This window comes from Miscanthus floridulus, chromosome 2 (assembly GCF_019320115.1).
Source record: "Miscanthus floridulus cultivar M001 chromosome 2, ASM1932011v1, whole genome shotgun sequence".
Lineage (NCBI taxonomy): Eukaryota > Viridiplantae > Streptophyta > Magnoliopsida > Poales > Poaceae > Miscanthus > Miscanthus floridulus.
In genome coordinates, this window is record NC_089581.1 from 133,268,847 (window position 1) to 133,279,735 (window position 10,889).

The 10,889-nt window shown below is 44.5% G+C and overlaps 1 protein-coding gene across 2 annotated transcripts; it reads right to left on the minus strand.

Moving 5' to 3' along the window:
* Positions 1-3,884: 3,884 nt before the first annotated feature.
* LOC136539733 (3beta-hydroxysteroid-dehydrogenase/decarboxylase-like) lies at positions 3,885-9,065 on the minus strand. 2 transcript variants are annotated; one of them, XM_066531706.1, is made up of 13 exons: positions 8,642-9,065; positions 7,457-7,546; positions 7,130-7,263; positions 6,871-7,041; positions 6,499-6,621; positions 6,317-6,396; positions 5,433-5,631; positions 5,105-5,201; positions 4,822-4,996; positions 4,529-4,685; positions 4,314-4,380; positions 4,089-4,221; positions 3,885-3,967 (listed from the first exon to the last, which is right to left on the minus strand). In XM_066531706.1, exons 1-12 carry the CDS (start codon positions 8,880-8,882, stop codon positions 4,097-4,099), a joined length of 1,659 nt encoding a protein of 552 aa, XP_066387803.1. In that variant the 5' UTR covers positions 8,883-9,065; the 3' UTR covers positions 3,885-3,967; positions 4,089-4,096. The 2 variants fall into 2 exon arrangements, with proteins under 2 accessions (XP_066387803.1, XP_066387802.1); XM_066531705.1 differs by having other exon boundaries at positions 3,885-4,221.
* Between the last annotated feature and the right edge of the window lie 1,824 nt (positions 9,066-10,889).

A 10,889-nucleotide genomic window follows, 5' to 3' on the forward strand; every position in this document is an offset into this window, starting at 1 on the left:
AATCAACATTTTCTTTAGCAGCGGAAAAAACTTTCTTTTTCTCCAATTAAATATCACGTTGGTACAAATTAACTGGAGAATAAACAATTTCTTTAGCTGTGGAAAAACTCCCTTTTTCTTGAATTTTACCCACAGGGAAAATTGTTTTTTCTATTTCCTTTAAGCCATTTATTCATTTTTCAGGAAATAAAATCTTTACTTCCTGGAAAATGAAAAAACAAAACTGATTCATTTTCTGTACTGTTCCTTCGGCCCAAAACCATTCGCACAGCGCGGCCTAGCACGAAAATTTTGGCCCAGAAGCCACGCGCGCCGCGCGTCCCCGCGCCCAGGCCGCAACCTGGGCCTGGGCCAGCAAAACGGCCTCCTGCTCGCGCCTGCCTAGGCCTTTTCGCTGGCCCGATCGCGATCCGTCGTCGGATCGCATCTGACGGTCGTCCGTTCGTTTCGGCCGAATAAAAGCCTTCTCCGGCCGCGGTCCTCAAACCCTAGAGGCCATTCGGTTCTTTCCTTTCTCTCTCTTCGCTCTCTCTCTTCTCTCCTCACATAGCAGCGAGGCGAGCGCAACCGAGAGCGACTCGAAGGTAGTGGAGCGGGCGATCCATGGCGCCGTCGCCGGCCCCCTTGCCGGCGCGCGTGCTCCCCAATGGGTGAGCACGCCGCCGTCAAGCGGCCTGGCCGCGGCGCCCCCTTGGCCGAGCCCGGCGAGCGGCTGCCCCCTCGGCTCGGCCCTTCTTCTCCCGCGCCGACGAAGGGACATCCCGATGCACGGCGAGGTAGATCCACCCCTTCCCCCTTCGGATTTGTATTGTTTTTCCTTTTCTTTTCGGAGTTCATCCGAATGGGAAACTAGGGTTAGGGTTAGGGTTAGGGTTCCGACCCTTGTTCTTTTCTCTTCTTCTTCCCCAATCGGATCTAGATCTTGTTTGCTTTTCTTTGTTTGACCGATTGGGGTTAGGGTTCATGTGTCGACCCCTTTTCTTTATTCTTTTTCTTTTCGCTTGTTCACCCGAAAAAGAGGATCTAGGGTTAGGTCTTAGGGTTCGGCCAAATCCGAACCCACTCTTCTTCTTTCTCACGTGAGTTAGGGTTAGAGTTGGGAAGAACCCTCTTTCTTGTCAGATCCGAACTGGATTTGATCTTTTCTGTTCTTTGCCGTGCGCCGTCGAACGGTGCGGCTTCTTTCCCCACGCGGTGGCGGTGGTGACCGGGGTTCCAGTGACGTCCGCCACCCCCGGTCCTTTCCCTTTTCTTTTACCCGGTTAGGGTTAGGGTTACACAGAGACAACCTAGCTCTGGTACCATTGTTAGGATCGAATGTGTACCTCTGTGTGTAACCGTAGATCCGGGGACGATCTCTTCCTTTAGGGCTTCTCCACTCGCCTGGGACAGTAGCACCGCAGCGGGTAGACGCCGCTGTAATGGTGTAGAAGACGTCGGTGGTGCTGCAGTGGAACGGTGGAACCCTGCAGGCGCGATGGTGAGTTTGGTGGGGCACATCCCGTCGCCGGCAGCACGTCTTTAGGATCGGTTTAGGGTTTTCTCTGTAGGTGGGTAGCGGCTCCGTTTAACCTCGTGACCCGAGCCCAGTTCCCCACTCCTCTATATATATGTGCTGTGCGACAGGGGCCCACCAACCAGTTAGGGTTGAGCTCCCCCGATCAGGGAGCAGAGGCAAGGGCCTAATAGGCCGTTGGGTCTATTGGTGGAGATCAACTAACATCTACACCTTACTGGACCATTCCATGATATCTTGTTTCACTTTTTGTTTTTGTTTTGTTTTGTTTTGTTTTGTTCCGGTGTGATTTTACTAGTTTTGTGTTCAAAGTGTCTCTAAGTTCATGAGCATCTAAGAAAACCGTGGGAATTCATGCCGCATTACTGTACCCCTACGTAATCAGCCTATCTAAATGTGCAACAAATAAGGCTGCGTTTAGTTCGCGAAATGAAAATTTTTGGACGTCACATCGGATGTTTCGGGGGATGTCGGAAGGGGTTTTCGGATACTAATAAAAAAAACTAATTACATAGCTCGCCTGGAAACTGCGAGACGAATTTATTAAGCCTAATTAATCCGTTATTAGCGCATGTTAGTTACTGTAGCACTTATGGCTAATCATGGACTAATTAGTCTTAAAATATTCGTCTCGCGATTTTCAACCAAACTGTGCAATTAGTTTTTTCGTCTATATTTAATACTCCATGCATGTGCCACAAGATTCGATGTGATAGTTTGGGGTGAAATTTTTTGGGAACTAAACCAGATACCATTTAGGCCTGATTTAGTGGCCAGCAGAAGAGACGTCACATGTGATATTTAATACTCCATGCATGTGCCCCAGATACCATTTAGGCCTGATTTAGTTCCCAAAAATTTTCACCCCAAACTATCACATCGAATCTTGCGGCACATGCATGGAGTATTAAATATAGACGAAAAAAACTAATTGCATAGTTTGGTTGAAAATCGCGAGACGAATGTTTTAAGACTAATTAGTCCATGATTAGCCATAAGTGCTACAGTAACTAACATGCGCTAATGATGGATTAATTAGGCTTAATAAATTCGTCTCGTAGTTTCCAGACGAGCTATGTAATTAGTTTTTTTATTAGTATCCGAAAACCCCTTCCGACATCCCCGAAACATCCGATGTGACGTCCAAAAATTTTCATTTCATGAACTAAACACACCCTTAGGCACCAAACATCCACGTCAAAAAGACTCGTAGCGTTTCAGCAAGTGCCCTGCAAAAGAGGTAGTGGTCTTGTCGGACCAAAAGATGAAGATACTACGGGAGATGAGGCCTGGTTTAGTTCCCAAAAATTTTCACCCCAAACTATCACATCGAATCTTACGGCACATGCGTGGAGTATTAAATATAGACGGAAAAAAACTAATTGCACAGTTTGGTTGGAAATCGCGAGGCGAATATTTTAAGATTAACTAGTCCATGATTAGCCATAAGTGCTACAGTAACTAACATGCGCTAATGATGGATTAATTAGGCTTAATAAATTCGTCTCGCAGTTTCCAGGCGAGCTATGTAATTAGTTTTTTTTATTAGTATCCAAAAACCCCTTCCGACATCTCCGAAACATCCGATGTGACATCCAAAAATTTTCATTTCGCGAACTAAACACCCAATAGAGAGTAGTGGTTCAAGAGGAAAAAGTGGCCAGCAGAAGAGACGTGATGCGATGGTGCAGCATAAAAGCAGAGCTGCCCTCCGATGGGAGTGTGTTAGCCAGATAGCACAACTATCTACGTGTGGTGATCTTTTTAGCCAAGGCCAACAGCAGGTGCTGCCTCAGTTGCCCACCGATGGGAGTGTGTTAGCCAGATAGCACAACTATCTACGTGTGGTGATCCTTTTAGCCAAGGCCAACAGCAGGTGCTGCCTCAGTTGGTGGTGCCCTTAGGCCACCCTCAACGTGCCACCGTGTCGTGCTGCCCCAACCGCCAAATCAGCCTATAACTGCCACGTTAAATGGATCAGCAGCCTTGCAGAGGATGGTAGTGGCCTGCAGAGGAAACACAGCCTCATCTTTGCACACGCATTACATGAACGGAGCACCTGTTCGTGAAGAGAGAGAGAGAGAGAGAGAGTTGGAGAGAGGAAAGGTAGCTGCATGATGCCCTTTTTACACTGCAAAAGACTGCAATAGACTTTAGTTGATAGTTGATAGGTGATAACCTTAAAGTTGTTTGCTGCACATGTGACACGGTACTTTTTACCGAGGCTAACGTGTCTATGCGCCTGTGTTGGTGCTGCCCTTGTTATTCAAGAATGCACCCATCCATCCGGGGAACTTACGGCAAGATGCATTCACCGTTCATATGTCAAAAACAATATATGTGGAAAGAGAACCTCATGGAGGGGAAAGGGAAAAATGTACAGTTCAGATTGTACATCAACTACCTAGAGGAAAAGAGTCCAAAAACTTGCATATGGGCAGCTTGGCAATTCTACAACATCATCAAAAGAATACAGAAAAAAAATTTAGGTCAACTAAAAACAGAAACAGCTGAAGCTGAAGATAATATTACTAAACAAAGCAACTGGCGGTCTGCAAGATCCACCACTTACGTTTGTTTCTAGCTAGACGATTTCTTGGCAGAACTAAAGTTCAGAAGAACGGTGCAAACGTCGCCCACCATACTGTCGATGCTGTCCTCCCATTTCTCATATGCTTTGAAGCCTGTGAAAACCAGAGCAGTACCTGTCGTTGACATGAATTTCTCACACCATCAGTCATGTGTTCATGCTTCTTATATTGCGGGGTCTAAGGGAAGAGTGACAGTTTTTCATTACCTATTTTAAATGCAGCTTGAGAAGACATGGAACTAAGGATGCTGACAACCAGCAGAGAGAGTGAAACCTGGCAAAAACGAAGGACAACGATATTTTAACATAAAAAGTACACAAACAATCACTATGCTTCACGACATTTGGAAATTGATCTGGGAAGCATGTAACAAAAATTCTAATCTAATGAAAGTATCAGACAGAAGCAGGGCTTAACATGCCTTGAGAAACAATAGCCAATCATTTCCTCTGCAAAGAGATCTTAGCGAACTGACTAAAGAGTTCCAACACGAAGTAATAGAATGAGCAATATGATGAGCCTGTGCCTGTGTGATGTGAAAATTAGAGGCCTCAAGTTTCTCAACCTTGTGACCGAACCTGCAAAAGTATTATCAAATATAGTAAATTAGAACACTCAACAAAATGCAATGATGGAAAAAAGATCAAAATAGCAGTTAACCATTTGATAGCATGTAAATTTAACAAATGAAAAAGGGATATTGAAGGACTGTACACATTTGATGGCAGCATGCCATGAATGAATAAGAACAGAGCAGTCAGTGACAAAAGCTTTGCCATCGCTGTGATGAAGGTGTAACCACATGTAAATAAATGGTAATAGATAACAGCCAACAGTAGAAGCACTGTCACAGTTTGCTTCGCATCTTCCCAAAGTACTGTTTTTGCAACTGCATATTAATAGATAAATTGGTAAGCATTTCGAATGTGGAAGTACAAAAGTACAATGAATATACAGGGTGTGTATGGGCACAAGGGACAAAGGTATAGATTCCTACGATTTCCATTCCCAAGGAAAATTGAAGCCTTTGATATACTCCTCTGATTCTGAGCTTGTAGATGGGGGTACGACTCTACTGTTCTCTTCAGTCCATCCTTAATTTAAAATAGGCCATCAATTACTTATTACATGGCCCTGTTCGCTTCTCTTATAATCCGTCTTTTTCAGCTTGTTTTTTCAGCCGGAACAGTGTTTTTCTCTCGCAACAAATCAGTCGGAACAGTGTTTCGGCTTGTTTTTTCAGCGAAGCGAACGGGGCCAAAGTAGTATAAAAAAACATCATGTCAGAAAGATCACTAATGAAATTAAAGGGTATAGATAGGAACCTTAAGGGACACAAGAGGTCCATAACCAAGCTGGTCCTTTGCTCTTGAGCAGCTGAATGTCCTGTTACATGAGAGCAGCCTGATCCTTGAAGGGGTCAGCTGAGGAACTTTCATTCCATACTTAGCAAATTTCTGGTAAGTCCATTCTACAACATGAGCCACTGGCATCATAACAGAGACTGGTATTTTTATTGAAGGCCTGTAATGAAGTTCAAACACATTAGTACACTGGTTTCTACCCTGCTGATATAGACATGAAACAGGTTTGGACATGAAACACATTAGTACACTGGTTTCTGCCGCTTGTGCTGATTTGTACGGCTGATTTGTTGGGAGAGAAAAACACTGTACCATGGCTGATAAACCGGCTTATTAGAGCAGCCGAACAAAGCCGTTCTTTTCATTGGCTGTACCATGTAGGTTAATGCGTAACATGGAAGGGCACAGTAAAGTTAAGTGCGGAAGGTAAACATCTGATATCAGAAACAGCTAAACTGACTTCAGTAGCATATGTAATCATGAGACCAAGCAATCTATACATGAGCTTAGAGAATGGCTAAAAATGATTTATCTCTCCATATCTTAGTAAATAAATAAATTCTCAGAGTTTGGAAATAATGCCTTGTTTTAAATAGGGAAGAAAGGAAAGAAAATCATCTCGACACAGTCAAAAGTTAGCAGTCAATTAAGCTTAATATGAAACTCGAATAAATTTACAAATAATCCAAACCTACAGGAGGAATTCAGTGAACATGAGATAATACTTCATGAGCTTTCTAGTTATGTGGAAAGTTATTTGTCATAGATTTGGCTGGTAAGTGGTAACAAATGTCTAAGTATACATACATTATTCTACATATAAGGTCATTGTGAAACATGAATACCTTTCATATCCAAGACCTTCTAAAATCAATGTCATGAACTCCCAGAATTTTATAGGCTCCATATTTGTTATGAAATAGGTCTAGAAAAGCAATATCAAATACGATTAGTGAATCTTGAAAGTAAGATGCTGAGCAAAAGATCCAAAGTTCCCCAGCAGTTTATATGTAAGTGAAATTCATACTTTTCCAGCGGCTATCTTTGCACCATCTTCAGATGATAGAGTTTTCTCTGCACAAACATGGCCATATGCCACATTTTCCACGTAGGTGAAATCATAGTAGTTGTTCCCATCACCAATAATGTACTGCATAGGAAGCCGATAATGTTTTTTCAGGAAGTATTAAAATGAAAAACAGTTTCATATGAAGCTTTTCTAAAACATAAAGGGCTAAAAATTTAGCTCACCAATATTTTTTTGTCAAATATGATTTCATCAACTAATTAAAACAAATGGGTACTCTGAATCTATATATAAGAGTTGTCAATATGCACATGTGATCATCAACATTTACTAAACTAGCATACTTAAGTCGATGTATGTAGCTATTCTTACTTTGGACTTCCCTGCCCTTGCAGCAGCAACCAAAGATGGAACCATTAGCTTATCACCAGGGCCAAAAATGCTACTTGGGCGTATACAGCACGTAAGAAGCCCTTCCCTACCATTAGCCCTCATCACAAGCCTTTCTGCATCTGCTTTCGTTTCTGAATATGAATCATTAAACTGGAGTAAGAAAACATCATGTCAGAAAAGATAGAAACAAGTGCAAGCCATTGACAAATCAAAAGAATGGAATGTGTATGAAACAGACCTTATCAGGGCAAGGCATTGATTCATCTGCATTAAAAATTCCATGAACTCCATCAAACACGACACTTGGTGAACTAGTGTAGATGAGTCTCTTCACCTTGCAACGGATACAAGCATCAATAACATTCTTCGTTCCTGTGTCACATACAAATCATTGCAATAAACAAGGTTTACTTGTTAATTGTTACTGATATAGTGATATATAATGGCAATAAGAAAAACATGGTCAATTTGGTGTCATCTCAATATCTCATAAACAAAACTAAGTGTTGTGAGTAATAATGAAGTAGGAACCAAAGCTGGCTACACACAAGTTAGCAGTACCAACCCTCAACATTGACTGCATAATGAAGGTGGAAGTTGTTGATGGATGAATCTGGAGCAGCCATATGGAAAACTACTTCTGCCCCTTCAAAAGCTGCAGATAAAAAAACACACACAATGGAATAAGCACAAAGACTGCATACATCAATCGATCAATTGAGTACTGCAAATAATATCTATTTCATATTAGAACCAACTCATATAGTTAAGACTTATAGACTAGCATCGGGATAAAGTTGAGTGATTTCATAATGTTGCAAAAGATTGACAATCTTTAGAACTGCGAAGACAATTGCAACTAACATGGAGAGCTCTGAAAGTAAAACAATTGATCAAAAAAGGTTAACTCCATCACATATGTACTTATGTCTCTATGATACTAAATATCATATGCGAAGTTTCAAAAGTTGGGGAGGCCATATATCATTGAAAAGTAGTTATACATCTATAACATTTAACTTACTGGTATGGTTCAACATCATACTGAGGCAGTTCAAAAGTTCCCCTTATTAGAAGTAGATATGTTCAATTAGACAATTGTATGATAGAACAATTTAGTACATTCCTCATATCAGTATATGAAGTCGAATTATATCCTATAGGCTAAGGAGGATTAATGCCAATGATTAAGAAACTTCAAATCCTTAGCTGACATCAGAAACTGAATCTTGGTTTTGTAACAGGTGAACCCTCCGGATTATCTCATTGGTTTCAGCAGTGAACCCTTTGTGGATTAATTCAATAGTTTCAACAGGATCAAGATCAACATGGGAGCATTGTCTGGGACGAAATAAAAGCACTAGGCCACTAGACAAACTAGACAGAACTCATACCCAGCAATGTATACAATGTGAAGCTAATAGGAAGTTCCGAAAAAATGGGATGAGCACTATAGTATCTACCAATGCAAGTATGTACCTAGGCGTTTACCTAAAATTAGGCTAATCATATGGAACTAAGTGAAGATTATATAATGCAGATCCTAGCAATATTGCGAAACAAATTATGCGTCTCCAATGTCCAGCATCACTAGTTCATCCGATTTCTTAAGCAGCCCCCAAGAGCCAATAGAAGGGATCTTCCGATCCCACACCCACACGAAACCAAAGGGTACCGCTGCCGCATCGCCTACAGATCCTACCCTGGCTAACAACCTGGGAAGGAAAAAACAAAATGGGAGACCACACACCTCTGGCGACCTGGGCCTTGTCGCGGAGGTCGGCGGAGGCGTAGACGGCTTGGCCTTCGCCGAGAGCAGCACCCAGGAAACCCTCTTCTTCTTCGCGGTCGAGCGTGATGGCGGGGGCCAGGTCGGCCACGCGCACCCGCCACTCGCCGGAGCGGAGCAGCATCGTCACCAGATGCCTCGCGGCGAACCCGCGGCCGCCAGTCACCACGCACCACCTCCCATCGCCTCCAGCCGCCTCCATCTCCCTTCCCGTCGTCGCCGTCGCCGTCGCTCGAATTCGAGGCGGACACGCCACTGCGCGGCTATGCCGAGTGCCCGAGTCCGGGGCTGTCCCGTCTGGCCTCTGCCCGCGATCCGATCTGTGGCTTTACTACTGGCTTTTTCGGCGTCCGAGCCTGTCGCTCCAGTGGGTCCGATTTGTCAGTGGTTTGTTCATATTTCTCCCCCGTTTGCGAAGAAGCCAACCGTGATGGATCTGAAGCATTTCAGGGCCTTGTTTAGATGAGCCCCAAATTCCAAGTTTTTTCACTCTCTCTTCATCACATCAATTTTTAGCCGCTTGCATGGAGCATTAAATGTAGGTAAAAAAAATAACTAATTGCACAGTTTAGTTGGAAATCACGAGATGAATCTTTTGAGCTTAGTTGGTCCACGATTGGACAATATTTACCAAATAAGACGAAAATACTACTATTCATCGGGTTGAAATTATTTCCAATCTAAACAAGGCCCAGCATTGTAGGGCAAAAAGTAGTGGTCTCGTAATAATAACTTCGTAAGCGGTGTCACATCATATCGTAGAAAAAAAATATATTATTTTTTAAGTTGTCTCATAGTAATTTATAATTTATTAATTTATGCCTAGAATAAAAATAAATAGAATAAAAATATCATGTGAGTTGTACGATAACAACAACTCATACAATGGTACAATAGTTATTTCATCATAGCACTGTACTTACCCTTAGTGTGATACATATATTTTCTAAATTTAGCTCGGTAAGCAACTTTATTAGTGGAGCTGAAGCTGTTTTGATGGTTGATTTTTTTATTCTTTTATTTATTTCCCCTTTATCCTCTTATTCATCCATCCACCTTCCATTTGTCTGCCTCATCTGACCCGTCTGTTTCACCTCCTGGTTCATCTCGCTGTCTCACGCATCTTCCTGCCTTCGTCAATGACTCCAATTTTGCCCCACCCCGCTATCTTGGTTTGGCCTCGGGCCATGCCCCAGCGACTCTGCCCCCACGCACGACTCTACTCCCATGCCATGCCATGCCTGTCCTGGTGTGTGTTATCCTATGTGCTGGCCAAGTTTGGCCTTTAGGCTCCTCAGGTGGAGGAGTCGCCACGACGACCATGGTGCGTCTATGCCAACGAACAGAGGAAGGTTGGAGCGGCTCACTAGGGGCTCAAGGAGGGAGAGCCTAGTGGTGCGGTAACGAGGTGGGGAAGTGGCGAGGTGAGGCCGTGCAGTGCCGAGCCACAACATCGCTAGAGTCGGTCAGGGTGGCATCCTCAGCTCTGGCGGGGCTGCTCTCCTCTTCTCCTTGCTTCCTTTGGGGCTTCAGCGTGCGAGCGTGGTGTGCCACCGGTGGTGGCGGGGTGGTCTAGGGCTTTTCTCGCACCTAGGGGATAGGGGCTTTATAGCGTGGCCGGTTATGGCGAGATGGCGGATGGCTCTGGGTGATCGAGGGGTACGTGTAGGGCGGATAGGAGCTTAGGGCTAGGGTTTTGGCCTTCTCGCGCAGTCGCACATGTCCTGCCCCTTTGAATTGGAGCGGTGGCGGTCAAAAAGCGGCAGAGTGAGTGGTTGCGGCGACGTCAGCTCGGTGGGGGCCACGGTGGGTGCGCCAGTCTCCCTTGCTAGGGTTGGCGGGGCGGTGCCGCACATCGTGGACGTCCATCTAGAGGGTGTGCGAGGTAGGGTCAGGTGGCGGATGGTACATATAGGCATAGAGGTGCTTGGATCCTCACCGACGTTCAAGCGCGGGCACGGGGAAGAAAGTAGAGAGGGGGAAAAGAAGGGGACAAGTGGGGTCCTTTGGCCAACCTGTCAGCCTCAGTTGTGAGAGAAAGTGGGTACGGGCGTTTCTGCCTTCCGGTGTTGTGGCTCACGGGGGTTTGGGCTACTAGGCTGTGTGCACGGGAGAGAGAGAGGTGAGGCGGTGCGGGCCGGCTTCGCTTGGCCATGGTCGCGCGTGCGCAAAAGGGAGTGGCTGGGATGGGATGCTGGCTAGGCTAAAG

What these genes read in the sequence shown, in the direction of transcription:
- LOC136539733 (XM_066531706.1), bottom strand. Translation starts at nt 8,882, where the DNA reads ATGGAGGCGGCTGGAGGCGATGGGAGGTGGTGCGTGGTGACTGGCGGC. An exon ending in CAAGGGCAGGGAAGTCCAAA is followed by an intron (nt 6,622 to 6,870) that starts GTAAGAATAGCT and finishes CTTCCTATGCAG; the next exon opens with TACATTATTGGTGATGGGAA. An exon ending in CAAAGATAGCCGCTGGAAAA is followed by an intron (nt 6,397 to 6,498) that starts GTATGAATTTCA and finishes TTGCTTTTCTAG; the next exon opens with ACCTATTTCATAACAAATAT.